General features: G+C 37.2%; 1 protein-coding gene across 1 annotated transcript in view; it reads left to right on the top strand.

The window, feature by feature from the left end:
• DTWD2 (DTW domain containing 2) overlaps positions 1-22078 on the top strand; it is a 105036-nt gene that overhangs the window by 20307 nt on the left and 62651 nt on the right. Inside the window, exons 2-4 of the mRNA XM_021701971.1 lie at positions 5122-5212; positions 8371-8465; positions 10652-10844. Of these exons, the coding sequence (XP_021557646.1) occupies positions 5122-5212; positions 8371-8465; positions 10652-10844 (379 nt within the window). The remainder of the gene's footprint in view (positions 1-5121; positions 5213-8370; positions 8466-10651; positions 10845-22078) is intronic.

The following is a 22078-nucleotide window of genomic DNA, read 5'->3' as shown; positions in this document are numbered from 1 at the left end:
AACAGTCTGATCCAGGGGTGGTTTTTGAGGCCACTCTGAGGTTTGCTCTGACGGCAGGTGTGCTCTTCTTGGTTCTTTCTGATGATCTAGCTGGTTTATCATATAGCTTGCTGGTCTTCATTAAGAGGAGTTATTATCCGGGCACCTGGGTGGCTCAGTTGGTTAAGCATCTGCTTTCGGCTCAGGTTATGATCCCAGGGTCCTGGGATGGAGCCCAGCATCGGGCTCCCTGCTCAGCGGGGAGCCTGCTTCTCCCTCTGCCTGCCGCTCCCCCTGCTTGTGCATGCTCTCTCTCTGTCAAATAAGTAAATAAAAAATATATATATATTTTAAAAACGGGGGTAGTCATTATCTTTGAGAGCACCCTTAGGCTTGAACTTGCTCACACTCTGTTTCAAATGGATTTGGTTCCTTTGGGAAGAGCTTCAGAGCTCTCTTTTCTTACAGTCTGCCTCTCTTGGGCAAACTCTCCTAGCCACTGTTCTGGGCACAGGGTTGCTTCTGGTGTAGAACTTTTGTCCTGTGAGCAAACTAGGTTGACCGCTCTTGGAGCTCCAGCGTCGCCAGCCAGCCTCCTGCACGGTGGTCAAGCTTCTGTTTTATAGGTGGAGGCTGTGTGGAGGAAGGCCACCTCTGCTCTCTTGGTCGCCCTCACCAGGAATGTAGCCTCTTCTGCTTGGAGTTGGAGGGGATGAGAAATGCTGGTGGCCTGCCTTTTTTGTGACATACAGGGTATGCCTTGATTAAGAGCAGATATGGAGCTCACCTACCAGGAGTGGAGTTTGTCAACTTGAGCTGGGGCAAAGTAGGAAATCGGTTATGGCTCAGATGCCACAAACTGTCCCAGTACCAACTTTTAGTAGATTTTCTTGAATAATGTTTCTTCCTTTGAATATGCCCCTAGGGCAGTTTCCAGAGACTTTCTTCAGTGATTGGTTTTGTTTGTTTGTTTTAAACTTTTAATTTTCATTCTAGTTAGTTAACATTCAGTATTATATTACTTTTAAGTGTATGATACAGTGATTCAAGAATTCCATACATCACTTGGTGCTCATTCATGCTCATCCTAAGTGCTCTCTTTAATCCCCATCACCTATTTCCCCCATTCCCCCACTCACCTCCCCTCTGGCAACCATCAGTTTGTCCTCTGTAGTTAAGTCTGTTTCTTGGTTTGCCTCTCTCTCTTTTTGTTTTGTTTCTCAAATTCCACATAATAGTGAGATCATATGGTATTTGTCTTTCTCTGTCTGACTTATTTTGTTTAGCATTATACTCTCTAGCTCCATCCATGTTGTTGCAAATGGCAAGATTTCATTCTTTTTACTGCTGAGTAATATTCCATTGTATATATACCACCTCTTCTTTTTATTTATTTATTTATTTATTTTTTTTAATTTTTTTTTATTCTTATGTTAATCCCCATACATTACATCATTAGTTTTAGATGAAGTGTTCCATGATTCATTGTTTGTGCATAACACCCAGTGCTCCATGCAGAACGTGCCCTCCTCAGTACCCACCACCAGGCTAACCCATCCTCCCACCCCCCTCCCCTCTAGAACCCTGTTTGTTTTTCAGAGTCCATCGTCTCTCATGGTTCGTCTACCCCTCCGATTTCCCCCGCTTCATTCTTCCCCTCCCGCTACCTTCTTCTTCTTCTTCTTTTTTTTTTTTTTCTTAACATATATTGCATTATTTGTTTCAGAGGTACAGATCTGAGATTCAACAGTCTTGCAAAATTCACAGCGCTTACCAGAGCACATACCCTCCCCAGTGTCTATCACCCAGTCACCCCATCCTTCCCACCCCACCCCCCACTCCAGCAACCCTCAGTTTGTTTCCTGAGATTAAGAATTCCTCATATCAGTGAGATCATATGATACTTGTCTTTCTCTGATTGACTTATTTCACTCAACATAATACCCTCCAGTTCCATCCACGTCGTTGCAAATGGCAAGATCTCGTTCCTTTTGATGGCTGCATAATATTCCATTGTATATATATACCAGATCTTCTTTATCCATTCATCTGTTGATGGACATCTTGGCTCTTTCCACAGTTTGGCTATTGTGGACATTGCTGCTATAAACATCGGGGTGCACGTACCCCTTCGGATCCCTACTTTTGTATCTTTGGGGTAAATACCCAGTAGTGCAATTGCTGGATCATAGGGTAGCTCTATTTTCAACTTTTTGAGGAACCTCCATACAGTTTTCCAGAGTGGCTGCACCAGCTTGCATTCCCACCAACAGTGTAGGAGGGTTCCCCTTTCTCCGCATCCCCGCCAACATCTGTCATTTCCTGACTTGTTAATTTTAGCCATTCTGACAGGTGTGAGGTGGTATCTCATTGAGGTTTTGATTTGGATTTCCCTGATGCCGAGCGATACTGAGCACTTTTTCATGTGTCTGTTGGCCATTTGGATGTCTTCTTTGGAAAAATGTCTTTTCATGTCTTCTGCCCATTTCTTGATTGGATTCTTTGTTCTTTGGGTGTTGAGTTTGATGAGTTCTTTATAGATTTTGGATACTAGCCCTTTATCTGATATGTCATTTGCAAATATCTTCTCCCATTCTGTTGGTTGTCTTTTGGTTTTGTTGACTGTTTCCTTTGCTTTGCAAAAGCTTTTTATCTTGATGAAGTCCCAATAGTTCATTTTTGCCCTTGCCTCCCTTGCCTTTGGCGATGTTTCTAGGAAGAAGTTGCTTCGGCTGAGGTCAAAGAGGTTGCTGCCTGTGTTCTCCTTTAGGATTTTGATGGACTCCTGTCTCACATTGAGGTCTTTCAACCATTTGGAGTCTATTTTTGTGTGTGGTGTAAGGAAATGGTCCAGTTTCATTCTTCTGCATGTATACCACCTCTTCTTTATCCATTCATCAGTCCATGGACATTTGGGCTGCTTTCATGATTTGGCTATTGTAAATGATGCTGCTATAAAATAGGGGTGCATGTATCCCTATGAAGTAGGTGTTCTTGTATTCTTTGGGAAACTACCCAGTAGTGTGATCGCTGGATCCTAGGGTAGCTCTATTTTTTTTTTTTTTTTTTTTGACAGAGACATAGCGAGAGCAGGAACACAAGCAGGGGGAGTGGGAGAGGGAGAAGCAGGCTTCCGGCAGAGCAGGGAACCCGATGTGGGACTCGATCCCAGGACCCTGGGATCATGACCTGAGCCAAAGGCAGACGCTTAATGACTGAGCCACCCAGGTGCCCTAGGGTAGCTCTATTTTTCAGTGATTGTTTTTTAAAATAGCTTTTGTCAGCTTTGCTTATTTCACTGGACTCTGGGTCTGTGAAGCACTTTCCCTGTCATCCCGGAAGTGGAACTCTCCAAACTGGTTAATACTAAATCTTCCTAAAGTTCAAAGATGTGTTCCCAGGAAGGAAACTACGATTCCAGGTAACTGATTTTCTTTTTTTCCCTTTTTTGAATAGCAGTTTTGGTCAGACATGAAAACCAGAGCTACCAAAATCCAGAGCAGTTCTTTGCACTATCTCAAGTATCATACTGAGGACTTTTATAATCGCTATATGTGTGATGAACTAAAGATGTTATTTGCAGGGTTCATTTTACCTAGTGGTTTTCTGCCCACAAAAATTTGCAGTATCTACTTAGCTTGTTTACTTGACTGGATTTTGCAGTTCTTTGACTTTCCTGATATGTGGATGTTTCCTTTATGGGGTGTTGATGGTTTTTTTTGCATTCTTTCATAGCCTGTCATACAATTTACAGACATTTAAGGTGATATCCATTTTTTTAATATATATATTTTTAACATAGGTTTGACAGTTTCTTACAGAATGAGGTGGTAGATACAATTGAACCAATTTCCTCACACTCTGTGCTTTATTAATGTAATCATTTCTTACCTCAGGCTATAACTCTACATAAGTTAAACTGAGGAAGGAGTTGATAGCATTCAGTTTTGTAGCAGTAACAGTATGCTGTTGGGAATTCCCTTTAATTTAGCATTCATTTGTATACTGTTGTAATAGCATGTAATGTCTGCCTGCAGCAGTGATCTGTCATGAAAATTTACTCCCATGATACCTGGCTGCTTGGTGAATTTCATATTATAAACACACATATCAAATATGGGATTTAATGGTAGGAGATCCATGTATATTTCTATAATACATTTGGAAAGACACACAAGGAACTGGTCATTGGTTGCCCCTAGGGAAGAGAATCCCCTAGTTTGGAGGACTGAGATGGAAATATATACTTTACTCCATTTGAATTTTGTAATGAGTCATAAGTGTTACTGAAACAATAGTAAAGCACTAAAAAGTAAGTACAACAAAAACAAAATGAACAATAACAAAAGGGAAAATAAATGGGTAAGACAGACGTTCTGTGGATACAGTTTTAGCTAAATATAATCTGGTGGCCCATTTGGGTTTCTTTTTACGATAGTAAGCTCTTTGTGTTGATTGATTGGCAAGTTTGATTAGAACTCTCTTCTAGGTGGTAATTATAGTCTTATATTTTATCATATTGTTCCTTCCAATATCAGATGATTTAGAAGAGTTGCCAGGTTTCTCTTTGATATCGGATCTATTCTTGATTTGGAATGCCAGTTAGTAGAAGTGTTGCTTCATGAATAAAAAGACCATGATGGTGGCTTATGATTATTCTTCACTAATGATAACTAAGACAGGATTTTTTGAGGTACTTTGACCTATATAGATGGTACAGAATTTACTTGAATCCTTTTCCAAATTCTCATTTCTTTTTTTAAAAATATTTTTTTTATTTATTTACTTGTCAGAGAGAGAGAGAGAGAGAGCACAAGCAGGGGGAGCGGCAGGCAGAGGGAGAAGCAGGCTCCCTAATGAGCAGGGAGCCCGATTCGGGACCCGATCCCAGGACCCTGGGATCATGACCTGAGCAGAAGGCAGATGCTTAACCAACTGAGCCACCCAGGCATTGCTCCAAATTCTCATTTCTAAAGTGTAATTGATTAAATTCATTCTTGGTGTTTCATTTTAAAAGAATGCATCTTCAGCAAATCTCTTTACATAAAGAAGAGGGATTATGTTCAAGTTTTAGGTTATTGTTATATATCACTGTATTTTAAACATTTACAGATTTTCTTTTTTTTTTTCCCTGCTCTTCAGCCGGCCTCAGAAAGTATGTTTGTGTCCATTTCTACCATTGCATCCTCTGCACATCTCTACTCATTTGTACATAATTCAGCATCCAGCAGAGGTAAGATTTTGTAAAATTCATAATTTCAAATAGAATATTATTAGTATGTAAGAGGAAACACACTGATGAACATACTCATGCCTTCCAGCTTTTTAACATTTCTGAAAATAAATTGATGATAAATGCTTTGTCTTTGGGAAAAAAGTTTCTTTTATGTATTATAGTGTCGTGTCATATGCTATAGAGACATAAAAATTGTTATTTCATAAAACCGTATTATTTCATAAAAATGGTAATTGAATAGTATAGAAATTTGGAACATCAACAATTTTGTGTGAAGAAAAAATGAAATTTTGTGAGTGAAGAACTAAGAGAATCATTGCTTTTTTAATTTTGATCATAGCTTATATTTCTTAATGTTTTTTGTTGAAGTAGAAGTAACTGTCAGTATTTCAGTTTTATAAAAAGAACGTATAAAATAAAGTTTTTTTTTTTTAAAGATTTTATTTATTTATTTGAGAGAGAGAGAATGAGAGAGAACACATGAGAGGGGATAGGGTCAGAGGGCAAAGCAGACTCCCTGCCGAGCAGGGAGCCCGATGCGGGACTCGATCCAGGGACTCCAGGATCATGACCTGAGCCAAAGGTAGTCGCTTAACCAACTGAGCCACCCAGGCACCCATATAAAATAAAGTTTTATTCCTTTAATGAATAGAGCATATATATAGAACTGTAATAGAGCATTCCAGTTTGATGACTCCCCCTAAAAAGTGATTGAAGACCATTTAGATAGGCTTTAGGAGGAAGCTTTGGGAAAAGATGATTTGGTGGAGTAGATGATATGGAGGTGATACGATGGAGCATTTTAAAGAGTAGGTATCAGTATCTAAAAAAGTACTTAAAAATAAAACAGTTATCTCAAAAGCTTAAGAATAAAATAAAACAGTTATCTCAAAAGTAACAAAAATATCTATAAGGAAGAAATGTTCTGTGAAACCGTGTGGCCTTTATTTGTGAACAGTGTTAATGTAGCCATAGTGATGTAAGCACTGTTTATTGATTTAATTAAAAATATGAGAGATGTGATGGTAAGGAGTGATGGAAGAAAGGTAAATCCTCATTTATTATAAGAGGCTGTGGTTATATAGTGCATTAGCTAAGAGTAAGGGCTCTGGAGCCAGATTACTTGAATTTAAAGCCTTAATAGTTCTGTTAACTGTAACCCTGGGCAAATTAATTAACCCCTCTGTGCTTTAGTTTCATCATTAGGAAAATGGACATGATAAAAGATACACTGCTTTACTGGTTTATTGTGAGCAGTAAATGAATCCGTCTATCTCTCTATCCATCTATCTATAATGTACTTAGAATTATGTACATTAGAGTCAGCTATGATGATGATGATAAATGGTAGTTTGTAAATAATATTTAAAATTGATAAATCAAGAAATAGTAAGACACACGTTTTATACAAATACGGAGATAACCACTAGAAGAAATAGCTGAAAAAATTAAAGTGATTGGCTTTGGGAAGTGGTAGTGGGGAGTGTTTCTGGGAACATTATAAATCTTTTGGCACTGCATTATTTAATTTGACATATATACGTATGTTGGTAGAAGTTTGGAGAGTAGTTTAAGTACTATGTGTCATAGTATCATAGCTATAGTAAGGAGGGAAGAAAACAGGAGGACATACTGGAAAATGTCTTAAACCTCTCACTTCGCCTCTCCTCATCCCATTCGTTGTAGGAGCTGCTCCAGATTGGTTTCAGGCTCCTCACAGCTCCAGCTTGCTACATGTTCTTTGTAGTTACAAATCCCAACAAATTCTGACTCTCCTATTTCGTTTTCCAACTTTTAGGTAGATGAATTTAACTACTCTCGGCATTTCTAGATTTACCTTTTCATATTATTTTAATCAACACTTCAGAGACCTAGGACAAAAGAGGTTAACACAAAAATGTCCCCAAAGGGTGTATTTGTGTGTGTGTTGAATACTGTTACTACCATACTTTTTGTTTCTGTTATAAACATAAGTTTATAATGTAATATTATTATAAACTTATTTTTCATTACTTTAGTAAATTCATATGAAACATCACTCTTTTGTGTATTAATATGCTGTGTGTATTAATGTGCTATAGTGGTCACATTATTTGCTCTGAGGATATATATAATAAGCAATGTTATATAAACTAATAGAGGTAACGGGGGTCTTTATGTAGGTGAACTGCTTAGAGAGGGCTCCTGGCACTTATTAGATCAGGCTTAACATTTCCAGTCGGGCCAGTGGAGAAGAGCCAGACAGTGACTGATCACTGTAGACGAAAATAACCGAGAAGAGGCAGGCTCCGGCAAAATAGCAAATCAGCTGGGTATACTAGGAAAAAGGATAGAATTGTTGTGACAGGAAAGGTGGTTTTCAGTGTTGGAAGCTAGGATGTTGGAAAAAAACACTGATGATAGTTAATGGAGTTTACAGGAATGGTCACCAGATTTCTCTGCTCTAAGGTTATTGTATTTTTCCCTTTCCATATTATGGTTTGGAAGTAGGCCGTAAATCCAGCCCACATTCAGATGGGTAGGAGACATTAAGCTCCACCTCCTGGAGTACTGAGTACTTACGTTTACCACTGGGAATTCTTCTATAAGGAAGATTTATCTCTTCTCTCCTAATTATTTATTTTGTATTTTGGGTCATAATCCAAATACTTTGCTCCTTACTTTGTTACTCAAATTGTACCATTTTGGTCATGGGGAGCTCTTTAAGATTGGCTTCTCTGTCACTTTGATGTGCCCCATGACTTTGTTTTTTTCAGCACTTCCTTCTTTTCTGGACATAAAGATTTAGGCAATTGTCTTCAAGTTGATGTACTACAAAATGTAATTACTACGGAAATAAAATTTGTCAGAATAAATGATTCAATTTAGTTTAATACAGATTTCATTTTTCATAATCTTAACCATTATTTGGGTTAACGTTATCTTCTCATTTGATCAGTAAACCTCTAAACACACTCAAGTAGAATGAAAATGTGCATTTATGTTTAATACTGATAAATCAGAAAAACTATAGCTCTTTTTATTAAACTGTGGTCTGTAATAAAAGTCTTATGAAAGTTATATATCATGTAATGATTCAGATGTTCATCATGAAAGTTTTAAATGTGTGTTTGTCTAAACGAAAACCTATGTTTTAATTAATTTTTTAATTAAAGGAAAACAAAGTGTTGCGGACAGTTCCCCTATTAACAGCATGCCTCCCCCAGGACAAGTGTAAAGTCAAGATTGGTCGTCGCTTCAGTGAAGAAAGGTAAATTACCTTTTAGGGCAATTGAGAATAAGTCTTGCCTACACAGATCTTTAAAACATCTGTGTTTTAAAGACCCAGCACGTGGTATATTGGAAGAGGTAAAAAAAAAATTGTTTTGCCTTCTTTTTCAAAATAATACAGGATAAATCAAAACATGAACAAAAACACCCTCAGAAAACACAGGCCAAAATGTAATAAACAGAGGGATTATCTCAATTCTGTAGGAATGTATGTTGAGCTAAAAGGCATGTACTTACTCTTTCATTTTTGTTAAAACTGCCTTCAAGATGGTGGAGTACTTGTATTAGATTTATTTGTGTTTTTTCTTCTTTCTTTTTTTAAATTAACAATTATATATGATATACATTTATGTAAATGAACACATATTTATCTAATTCTAGCTCATTAAGGCTTTCCTAAGGCACGGTGACTAGTACTATATTTAGTATTCTTGTTATGGGCACATCACATTTTTTTAAAGGATAGAATGCCTTCTCCTGTCATACTTAAAATACACTTTTTGATGAGACCCAGTATTTTTATAGGTAGCAGCTCATTAGTTGGTAACTTCACCGACAGTTCTATAATGTTCTTGGATCTTATTTCATACTCTAGTACATAACCCATTATCATAAATACATATTATATACTATGTGTATATTTAAATTTTTCTACAAGTCTTTTCTTATTTTTGAAGCATATTTTTTTGCTTTCCTGCCCATTCACAAAGCCTTCACTAATTTTGTCTTACCCGCACAGTTAAGTATATTTTTATATGCAAAATTTAATTTCTTTTGAAAATACAGAGATTTCTTTTTCAGTCCACTTATGAAAATGCTAAGTAAGGCTTGTAATAGCTCCAAGCCCAGGGAATTGACCAAACTTTTCCCTTCCTTTGTTATTTTAGGTTCCTTTATTATTTAGTTTCAAATTATGAAAATGATATCATGTTAGAACTTTATAAAATCATTTTTTTCCCTTCTCTGAAACTATTGTTTAGGAACACTTTTCTCATACACAGTTTTCTTTTGCCTTGCCCTCGGAGATGAGATTTGCTCTGAGCTTGGTGGTGCTGTTGTGAATTTTGCCATTTCGTTGGGAATGTGCGTGAGATCCAGAGCCCTTCACGTGGGGAGTGTCCATATCATTTACATTGTGGCATTTCTTTCACATAGGTTCTCTTTATAATGAATGGTAGTCTCTATATAATTCATAGGTGGATACAGATATATCCAAATTTGATCCACCTGCCAGCTTGGATCCAGATTATTTCATTGCAAAAGTGCTGAGTATCTAAACTATCTGGGTCATTCCTGACATTTGGCTATCTAGTCCCTCCACAAGTGTGTTTGTGGATGAGAAACTTGATGCATTTTCAAATAGCTCATCACATTTTGAATCTATTATATTAAGTAGTTCAGTTTTTTCCTTTGGAGCCTAATATAGTACTTTTTCAGTAAATTTTTATTCACTGATGGATTTTTAAACTAAAGCCAATTAATATTATTAATTATTAATCTGGCAATTGAATGATATTAATTTAAGCTTTTTATAGAGTACATGACATAACCATGGAGGAATGGTTAAGAAACCTACTGCTTTTGGTATTCTTTGTAAATGGAATTTAAAAATACTTACCTTCAATTTTTTACCTCTAGTATATAAGAAAACAGTTGGGTCTTGTGTATCATCCCTGTATCTTTCTAAATTCATTTGGTACTTACTGAAATTGTTTTGTAGCTTCCCTAGAACTTTCTATGGAAGTAGCATTATCATCTGCTAGTAAGGTCATTTTTGATCTTTATGCCTTTTATTTCTTTTTCTGGCTTTATTGCAATAACTGGGAACTTTAGTACAATGTGTATTAGGAGTGTTGAAAGCCGACATTTTTACCTTGATCCCAATCTCAAGGGAAATTGCAAAATATGATATTGACGTAAATTTTTGTAGATGCCATTTATCAGTTTGAAGAAGATGCCGTTTATTGTCTTGAGTAGACTCTTTTAGCCTTAACTCTTTAGCTCAACCCTTCAAGGTCGTTTTGTTGCCTGCAGACAGAGGCTGTCTCATTCATTCTAACATCTCCAGTACCAAAATGCTTTGACGTGTATTTCTGAAGGAACTACGCTAAGAATAAACTTTTTTTCCCTCACAAGCTAATGATGGTTTTCTTTTTAAATTTTTAGAGATCCTGAACTTTCAACTGTTTGTCGGAAGTCTGATACATTAATATTATATCCAGGGGCTGAAGCTGCTAATTTGGAAGAATTTATATTAGATTCTCCTATTTATCCTTCTACAATCATCATCATTGATGGTACATGGAGCCAGGCTAAGGATATTTTCTATAAGAATTCCTTGTTCCGACTCCCCAAACAGGTAAACGAGTATTTTAACATAGAATAAGCACAAATATGTAATTATGTATGTTGTATATATTTTCTGTGAGGGGATTCACATACATTTTTATATATGGATTTGATGGTATTTGTGTGTGTGAATGCATGTACATAGATATGTATATGCATGTATGTGCGTTTGATATGTATATGTAGAAAGTTTGAAACCTATTCATCTTTCTCAATTCATACCACCAAACTTCACCATAATTTAAGCATTCAGCTATATTAAGAGTATCTCAGACATTTAATCAGTGGAGTCTAAGGATTAATTATTTATGTGTGTATTAATGTTTTTGTTAAGTGTTGTATTTAAATACTTCTATTTGGTAACCAAATTACCTGTTCGTATTAGGAATGACTGAATTTTTATGAAATACTTTTTTTGTCATTCATTATCATAATTAGATTATCCCTCAATTTGTTGATGATGATACATGTCCTATAGTGAGCCATTCTTGTATTCTTCGAAAGAACTCCACTTGATCATTTTATGTTATCCTTTTGATAAATTGCTGAAATTTTTGAGGCCATTGAATTATAATTTATGTATTTTTTATACTTTTGTTATCAGGTTTGGGTTCTAAGATAATCTTAACTTCACCAAATGAATGGGCGAGATTTTAATATTTTCCTGTGGCCTGCAATAGTTCAAATAATATTGAAATTCTTGCTTTTTAAAAATTAGGATGAACTCATTGGTGAAACCACCTGCTCCTGGTCTTTTTAAAAATGATAACTTTTAAACCCTTCTTTCAAACTCTTATGGAAATTATTCAACCTTTCTCTTTCTATTTGGTTCAGTTTTTAAGTAACTTTTATCTTTTTTGGGGAATTACTCCTTTCATCTGAGTTAACAAATTGGTGGCCATATACCTGAATATATTCTTAAATACTTAATTTATTCTGAATTCTATCCTTTGTCCTTTCTAATCACTTACACACACACGCTCTTTTCCCCGTGAGCATACTCAAAAGATGTTTCTCTATTTTATTTAGCTTTTAAAAGTATTAGCCTTTATTTTTTTATTTTTATTTTTTAATTTTTTAAAAATTTTATTATGTTATGTTAGTCACCATACAATACATCATTAGTTTTTGATGTGGTGATCCACAATCCATTGTTTTCATATAACACCCAGTGCTCCATGCAGTACGTGCCCTCCTTAAACCCATCACCAGGCTAACCCATCCTCCCACCCGCCTCCCCTCTAGAACCCTCAGTTTGTTTTTCAGAGTCCATCGTCTCTCATGGTTCATCTCCCCCTCTGATTTCCCTCCCTTCATTTTTCCTTCCTTCTCCTAATGTCCTCCATGCTATTCCTTATGTTCCACAAATAAGTGAAACCATATGATAATTGACTTTCTCTGCTTGACTTATTTCACTTAGCATAATCTGCTCCAGTCCCATCCATGTTGATGTAAAAGTTGGGTATTCATCCTTTCCGATGGCTGAGTAATATTCCATTGTATATATGGACCACATCTTCTTTATCCATTCTTCTGTTGAAGGGCATCTCGGCTCTTTCCACAGTTTGGCTATTGCAGACATTGCTGCTATGAACATTGGGGTGCATATGGCTCTTCTTTTCACTACATCTGTGTCTTTGGGGTAAATACCCAGGAGTGCAATTGCTGGGTCATAGGGTAGCTCTATTTTTCAATTTTTGAGGAACCTCCACACTGTTTTCCAAAGTGGCTATACCAACTTGCATTCCCACCAACAGTGTCAGAGGGTTCCCCTTTCTCCACAACCTCTCCAACATTTGTTGTTTCTTTCCCTGTCCATTTTTGCCATTCTAACTGGTGTAAGGTGGTATCTCGATGTGGTTTTGATTTGAATTTCCCTGATGGCTAATGATGATGAACATTTTTTCATGTGTCTGTTAGCCATTTGTATGTCTTCTTATTCCCTGGGGAATTCTACCAAACATTCAAAGAAGAAATAATACCTATTCTACTGAAGCTGTTTCAAAAAATAGAAACAGAAACTCATTCTATGAGGCCAGTATTACCTTAATCCCCAAACCAGGCAAAGACCCCCTCAAAAAGGAGAATTTCAGATTGATATTCCTGATGAATATGGATTCCAAATCCTCAACAAAATCCTAGCTAATAGGATCCAATAATACATTAAAAGGATCATCCACCACGACCAAGTGGGATTTATCCCCGGGATGCAAGGGTGGGTCAACATTCAAAAATCAATCAATGTGATAGAACACATTAATAAGAGGAGGGAGAAGAACCATATGGTCCTCTCAATTGATGCAGAAAAAGCATTTGACAAAATACAACATCCTTTCCTGATTAAAACTCTCCAGAGTAGAGGGATAGAGGGAACATTCCTCAAGTTCATAAAATCCATCTATGAAAAACCCACAGTGAATATCATCCTCAATGGGAAAAAGCTGAGAGCCTTTCCCTTAAGATCAGGAACACGTCAAGGGTGCCCACACTCACCACTGTTGTTCAACATACTACTAGAAGTTCTAGCAACAGCAATCAGACAACAAAAAGAAATAAAAGGTATTCAAATTGGCAAAGAAGAAGTCAAACTCTCTCTTTTTGCAGACGACATGATACTTTATGTGGAAAGCCCAAAGACTCCACCCCCAAATTACTAGAACTCATCCAGCAATTCAGTAATGTGGCAGGATACAAAATCAATGCACAGAAATCAGTTGCTTTCTTATACACTAACAGAGCAACTGTAGAAAGAGAAATTAGAGAAACGATTCCATTTACAATAGCACCAAAACCCATAAGATACCTCGGAATAAACCTAACCAAAGAGGTAAAGGATCTATACTCTAGGAACTACAGAACACTCATGAAAGAAACTGAAGAAGACACAAAAAGATGGAAAAATATTCCATGCTCATGGATCAGAAGAATAAACATTGTTAAAATGTCTATGCTACCCAGAGCAATCTATACCTTCAATGCCATCCCGATCAAAATTCCAATGACATTTTTCAAAGTGCTGGAACAAACAATCCTAAAAGTTGTATGGAATCAGAAAAGACCCCGAATCGCCAAGGAGATGTTGAAAAAGAAAAACAAAGCTGGGGGCATCACGTTGCCCGATTTCAAGCTATATTACAAAGCAGTGATCACCAAAACAGCATGGTACTGGGACAAAAACAGACATACAGACCAATGGAACAGAATAGAGAACCTAGATATGGACCCTCAACTCTATGGTCAAATAATCTTCGACAAAGCAGGAAAAAACATGCAATGGAAAAAAGACAGTCTTTTCAATAAATGGTGCTGGGAAAATTGGACAGCTATATACAGAAGAATGAAACTCGACCATTCTCTAACACCATACACAAAGATAAACTCAAAATGGATGAAAGACCTCAATGTGAGACAGGAATCAAAATCTTAGAGGAGAACATAGGCAGTAACCTCTTTGACATTGGCCACAGCAACTTCTTTCAAGATACATCTCCAAAGGCTAGCGAAACAAAAGCAAAAATGAATTTTTGGGACTTCGTCAAGATAAAAAGCTTCTGCACAGCAAAGGAAACAGTCAACAAAACAAAGAGGCAACCCACAGAATGGGAGAAGATATTTGCAAATGACACTACAGATAAAGGGCTGGTATCCAAGATCTATAAAGAACTTCTCAAACTCAACACCCAAAAAACAAATAATCAAGTCAAAAAGTGGGCAGAAGATATGAAAAGACACTTCTCTGAAGAAGTATTAGCCTTTAGAGTGTTTTAATGGCTGTTGTACTTTATTATTTCCTTAATCTGTGATTTTTATCTTGATCAGTTTCTTTCACCTTTGTCAGCTCATTTTTTTCTATTTTTGTAAGATTTTACCGTGTATTCTTTTCCTTTACTAAGATTGGTGAGTTCCTTCTTTAATAATAAAGGGACAGAAGGCTGCAATATTTCTTCTTAGTATAACTTCCTTTTTTTTAATGTATTTATTTTTTCTCTTTTATTTATTTATATATTTTTTATTATGTTAATCATTATACATTGCATAATTAGTTTTTGATGCAGTGTTCCATGATTCATTGTTTGCGTATAACACCCAGTGCTCCATTCAATACATGCCCTCTTTAATACCCATCACCAGGCTAACCCATCCCCTCACCCCCTCCCCTTTAGAACCCTCAGTTTGTTTCTCAGAGTCCATAGTCTCTCATGGTTCATCTCCCCCTCCGATTTGCCCCCCTTCATTTTACCCTTCCTACTATCTTTTTCTTCTTCTTCTTTTTTTAACATATAATGTATTATTTGTTTCAGGGGTACAGGTCTGTGATTCATCAGTCTTACACAATTCATGGTGCTCACCATAGCACATACCCTCCCCAATATCTATCATCCAGCCACCCCCTCCCTCCCACCCCCCACCACTCCAGCAACCCTCAGTTTGTTTCCTGAGATTAAGAATTCCTCATATCAGTGAGATCATATGAAGATTTTATTTATTTATTTGACAGAGAGAGACACAGTGAGAAAGGGAACACAAGCAGGGGGAGTGGGAGAGGGAGAAGCAGGCTCCCCGCAGGGCAGGGAGCCCAACATGGGGCTCAATCCCAGGACCCTGGGATCACGATCTGAGCCAAAGGCAGACGCTTAACAAACTGAGCCACCCAGGCGTCCTGAGGGGATTGATTTTTAAACGTAACTACACATATCTTTAGAGATCTATAAAATGTTGATAATTGTAGTGATTTTATATTAAGTTCTGAACTACCTTTTGTAACACTAAAAACGTTTGCTTATTTTTAATATATTCTCCCGTTCTCGAAAAATTTCCCATTTGTATGTAATGATTTTTATTTAATTAGTAACTATTCCCCAGCTTTTCTGGAAAGAATTTTTGTTTTATTACACACTAGGCTTTCCTAGGGGCCCGGATTTAATAAGTGAATACAATTAAGTTGTAAGTAACATGAGTTTCTCATGGGTAATTAATGACATAACTCCAACTCCAACTCAGAACAAAAAAGAAAGTATCAGGTCATGTCCCTGGGAAGCTGGACCTCAAGCAGCACTCTGTGAGGTTTGCTGCCCTCTGTTGGGTTTGATTTCTGACTCCCTTTGTGCTACTGGAAGAAATCTGTAGGAAGCAGCAGATTAGTTTCCTCTTGGCTTAATCCATCTTAACAGAAAGATGATTTCTTCTTCCCAGGGCAGAATCCTGGATTGTCCCATTGTTGGGGGTGCGGGGCAGGGATGGTGTTACTACTATTGTTGGGGGGACCACACGAATCTGGAAATTTCGCCAAGGACATGGGTGTTGTTACCAGGACTATTTAAAAGCAGGATGGGCAGACCAGAAACCCATAGATACCCAGAGTACTATGCATCAGTTGTTTACTTGCAAAAGCATGTTTGTTTATATATTTCTTGGTTCATTCAAAATTAGTGCTGTAGAGCAATATTTTAATACAGTTCTCTGTTATGGTCTTCTTCACCGAGGGAAAAACAAAAATGTAAATGAAAGTTCAGTTCTTATCTAAGTTTCCCAAATGTATAAATAATGTATAAGTTAGATTTTATTTCTAAATGTAATTTGTCAGTTTTCTTTTACCATCACATCAATACACACATACCCACACACCTGCTTTTTGCATAAAGTTGTCTTAACTGTTACTCTTGGTGATCAATAGTAGTATAAAAATTTTGCTGCAAATACATAAGAAAAAATGGCAGAAAAAAAAAACCACCATTAAAATCCAAGGTATTTACAGAAAAAAAATAGTCTTTTTTCCCCAAATAAGACAATAACCATATGTAAACTTTGTACTTAACTGAGGAATAAAAGAATTGTAATACAAACCCGTTAAGTTGGCCTCTTTTTAATCTGGATTTCTAATATATCCAGACCATTTGGCAGTGAATCTCTTCCCTCAGAGGAATTTTACATAGGAGACTCTTGACATTGGTAGGAATAAATCCAAGGTGAATATGGAAATGTTTGTGGAGGCTCCCACCTTTCTTCATAAACTTATTTCCAGTGAGTTATTTGCATATCCTTGCTCTACTGCCTTTAAACCTTCCACTAAAGCTGAATTTCTCACTTGATATGCAGAACACTGTTGGGAGAACCCAGGGACTAAAACATTTTCATGAAAGCTATTTCTTGTGTCTACATAGACCTATCACAGACTGGATTATGTTATATATCTAATCTATTGCCTAATTCAAATTCATCATTATCCTCTGAATTTTTAATTGAGATATAATTGATATATAACATTATATTAGTTTCAGCTGTACAACATAATGCTTTGATATTTGTGTTTATTGTAAAAGATCTAAGTCTAATTAACATCTGTCAACATAGTTTTCTTTCTTGTGATGAGAACTTTTAAGATCTATTCTCTTAGCCACTTTCAGATGTACAGTATGGTATTATTAACCATCTTTGCCATGCTGTATATTACATCCCCATGACTTACCTACTGGAAGTTTGTACCTTTTGACCCACTTCACTCATTTTGCCTCTCCTACCCCCTCCACCTCTGGCAACCACCATTCTTTTCTCTGTATCTAGGAGCTTGTTTTTTTAAATTATTATTATTTTTTTTTAGATTCCACCTATAAGTGAGGTTATATGGTGTTTGTCTTTCTCTGACTTATTTCACTTTGCATAATGCCGTCAAGGTCCGTCCATGTTGTTGCAAATGATAGGATTTCCTTTTTTTAATTGCTGAATAATATCCACTGTGTGTATCTGTATATGGACCTATGTGTGTGTATAAACATGCACACACATACATACATATCACATTTTCTTTATGCCTTCATCCATCTGTGGACCCTTAGATTGTTTCCGTATCTTGGCTAATGTAAATAATGTGGTGAACATGGGGGTGCAGATACCTTTTCAAGTTTAGTGTTTTTGTTTTCTTCAGATTATCTTTTAATTTTATCCAAAATTTCATGTTTGTTTACTTCTATTACGAGCATTGGGAGTTGACTTATTTTTTAATACCCTTTTCCTTTTCAAAAGAAACATTTTTTTAAATTTCATAGAGTAATTTGTAAAAGGTTCTGGAAAACTAGGGCACAATACCGCCTCTTTGAGGTATAGATTCTGAATAGCGTGTTTTACTTATTTTTTGTTAAGTGACTTCTGTACTTTATCTTCCAATAAATATGCTTTAAACTGTTGCCACAACAAAGTAAGTATTTCATGTCATGAAACTTCCGGATCTTTGGGGCATAGTAAGAGGAGTTGAATGTTAAATGCAGAATGCCAAAGGTTTATAATGTCATTGATGAACTTTTTAAATCTTTGCATATCACTCATATTTTTTTTGACCTCTGGATCTCTTCTGGCTCATGTGTTGGGATGTTGTGTTCTCATGGGTTCTGAGGCTTATCTCCAAAGTTGTAGGTGGCATTGTATTTATATATAGAACTTGAGTTAATTTGCTTCTGTTGGGTGTATGATTCTAGGTGATAGAACATAAATTGATAGGAACTATGATCTTGCTGTATGTGAAAGGATAATTTAAAGAAAATTACCAGAAATCTCTACATGAGGGGAGCCTGGCTGGCTCAGTCGGTAGAGCATATGACTCTTGAAATAAGGGTCGTAAGTTTAAACCCCATTTTGGGCTTGGAGTTTACTTAAAAAAAATAATAAAAAGAAATATCTACGTGAAATTCATTGCCTCCTTAATTCCACCTATTCCTCATTGAGTTCTTAACTGTGAACTTAACTTGTCTTCTTGGGAGAAATTCTCAAATCCCTTGGCAGGTAATAATATAATTTTAAACCAGAGGAATCTTTTTTTTTTTTTAAGATTTTATTTATTTATTTGACACAGAGAGAGACAGTGAGAGAGGGAACACAAGCAGAGGGAGTGGGAGGGGGAGAAGCAGGCTTTCCCGGCTGAGCAGGGAGCCCCATGCGGGGCTCAATCCCAGGATCCTGGGACCATGACCTGAGCTGAATACAGACGCTTAACGATTGAGCCACCCAGGCGCCCCTGAACCAGAAGGAATCTTAAAGATTAATAAATTCTTAACGTTTCAGAAGGGAGGAAGCTAAAGGCCAGCAATAAATGACTCTCCTGAAGTTGCAGCCAGTTACGGCGAGGACCAGGAGTGTAATCTGCTTCTCCTGCATTCTAATTCAGCATATCAGGCTATCTCTAGAATTTGCTAATTAGAAAAAATTTGTGTTGAATTTATTTTAAAAATAACCTAAATTTATGATTTTGTGTCACAAATCTTTTGGTCTAACTTAGTGCCTAAAATGTAAGACATTTTTATTCTGAAGTAGAGTAAGTCAGGTGGAGGTATACGATAGCAGACTGTGGAAGGACGGGCTCTGCCTTCCTTGTCAGAGTGTGGTTCATGGCCCAGCAGCATTGACGTGACTGGGGAGTTGCTTAGAAATGCAGAATATCACGTCCCATTTTAAAATTACTCAGAATCAATATTTTAACAAAATATCCAGGTAATTCTTCTGTATATTAAAGTTTGAGAAGCACTGCTGTACTAGATATTTTATTTTATTTTATTTATTTATTTATTTTTAAAGATTTTATTTATTTATTTGAGAGAGAGAGAATGAGAGAGAGGGGGAGGGTCAGAGGGAGAAACAGACTCCCTGCCGAGCAGGGAGCCCGATGCGGGACTCGATCCAGGGACTCCAGGATCATGACCTGAGCCGAAGGCAGTCGCTTAACCAACTGAGCCACCCAGGCGCCCCATGTACTAGATATTTTAAAATTGAGATGTAATTCACAACCTTTAAAGGTAGGCCTTTAAAGTGTACAATTCAGTGGATTTTAGTATTTATACAAAGTTATATAACTGTCACCATTATCGTATTCCACAGTATTTTCATGTTTTATAGTTCCTTCCCCCCAAAAGCTCTGTACCCATTGTTAGTGCCTTTCCTCCTTCCCCCATTCACAAATGCAGGTAACCCACTGCTCTGTTTGTTGTCTCTGTAGATTTACTTATTGGGATATTTTCTATAGATAGAATTATACAGTATGTAGCCTTTGTGTCAGGCTTCTGTGACTGAGCCACGGATGTTTCAGAGTTGATCCATGTTGTAGCACATGTCAGTATTCCACTTTTTTTTTTTTTTAAAGATTTTATTTATTTATTTGAGAGAAAGAGAGAGAGACAGAGAAACAGCATGGGAGGGGAGAGGGTCAGAGGGAGAAGCAGGCTCCCCGCTGAGCCGGGAGCCTGACACAGGACTCGATCCCAGGACTCCAGGATCATGACCTGAGCCGAAGGCAGTCACCCAACCAACTGAGCCACCCAGGCGCCCAGTATTCCACTTTTTTTATGGCTGAGTAATATTCCAGTATGTGTGAATACCACATGTTGTTTATCATTAATCCATTGATGGACATTTGGTTTGTTTCCATTTTTTGGCTCTTGTGGATGATGCTGTTTTTTTTTTTTTTTAAGATTTTTATTTATTTATTTGACAGAGAGCACAAGTAGGCAGAGCGGCAGGCAGAGGGAGAGGGAGAAGCAGGCCCTCTGCTGAGCAGGGAGCCCGATGCGGGGCTTGGTCCCAGGACCCTGGGATCAAGACCTAAGCCGAAGGCAGCTGCTTAACCGACTGAGCCACCCAGGCACCCCGAATGATGCTGTTATAAATATTTGTCTGTAGGTTTTTGTGTGTCTACCTCTTTTCAGTTCTTTTTTATACCTGGGAGTAGAATTGTTGGGTCATTTAGTAACTCTGTTTTAACTTTTTGAGGAACTGCCAAACTGTTTAACAAGGCAGATGCACTATTTTATATTTCCTCTAGTGATGTATGAATGTCTGAATGATTCAATATCTCCATATCTGGGCCAACCTTACTTACGTCTTTTTCTTTTTTTAAGATTTTATTTATTTATTTGACAGAGAGATAAAGCCAGAGAGCACAAGTCAGGGGAATGGCAGAGGGAGAGGGAGAAGCAGACTCCCCGCTGAGCAGGGAGCCTGATGCGGGGCTTGATCCCAGGACTCTGGGATCATGACCTGAGCCTAAGGCAGATGCTTAACCATCTGAGCCACCCAGGCGCCCCTAACTTTACTTATGTCTTTTGTGTGTGTGTGTGTGTGCATGCGTGTGTGTGTGTGTGTGTGTGTGTGTGTATGTTTCCGTAGTGACTAATGATGTTGAGCATCATCTTTGTGTTAATTGGTCATTTGTATATCTTTTTTGGAGAAATAGCTTTCAGGTGCTTTGCCGATCTTTAGCTAATTTGCTTTTTTTCATTTTAAGATTTTATTTGCTTGAGAGAAAGAGGGAGAGGGAGAGAGAGAGGGTGCAGTAGCAGAGGGTAGGGGCATAAGGAGAAGCAGACTTCCTGATGAGCAAGGAGCCCTCCAGGGGGCTTGATCCCAGGACCCTGGGATCATGACCTGAGCTGAATGCAGACACTTAATGGACTGAGACACCCAGGCGCCCCCTGTTATTTTGTTTTTTATGATTGGGTTGTAAGCGTTCTTTATATATTCTGTAGAATGCCTCATATCAGATATATGACTTGCAAATATTTTCCTCTTTTCTCTGGGTTGTTCTTTTACTTTCCTAATTGTGTTCTGTGATGCAGGAAAGTTTTTAATTTTGTTGAAGTCCAGCTTATCTGTTTTTTTCTTTTGTTTCTTGAGTACTAGATGTTTAAATGCTCAGAGAAAAAGAAGCAAGTAGAAAAAGATTGGAGGCCCTGAGTATAAAAGTCAAAGAAGAGTTCAGATTTGGGAGAAGGGCTTATGAATCTCTGGATACCAAATGCTAGAAATATTTTCAGAAGTTAAGAAGCTGTTATTCTGTTCTTTATTAATTTAATTTAATTTAATTTAATTTCCCAGACATTTCCCAGACTGGTTTTTAGGTGTCAGTTTTCTAAATACAAATATTAACTCAGTTAATTGTCATAATAATGTAATATGATTTCCATTAAGTAGAAGCAGAAACTGAGACACAGAGATGTTAAGTAACTTGCCCAAGATCACATAGCTAGCATGCAGGGGACTGGTAAAGAGTTCTGACATGTGTATTTAAAGTTTCTATGTCAAATACAATGTTGATGTTAAGAGGATGAGAGAATTAATCTATAATCTTTTTTTTTTTAAGATTTTATTTATTTATTTATTTGACAGAGAGATAGAGCCAGAGAGCACGGGGGAGGGGGTTTGGAATGGCAGAGGGAGAAGCAGGCTCCCCACTGAGCAGGGAGCCCGATGCAGGGCTCTATCCTA

The sequence above is a fragment of the Neomonachus schauinslandi genome, chromosome 7 (genome assembly GCF_002201575.2).
Source record: "Neomonachus schauinslandi chromosome 7, ASM220157v2, whole genome shotgun sequence".
Lineage (NCBI taxonomy): Eukaryota > Metazoa > Chordata > Mammalia > Carnivora > Phocidae > Neomonachus > Neomonachus schauinslandi.
This window is presented reverse-complemented; position numbering and strand designations above follow the sequence as displayed.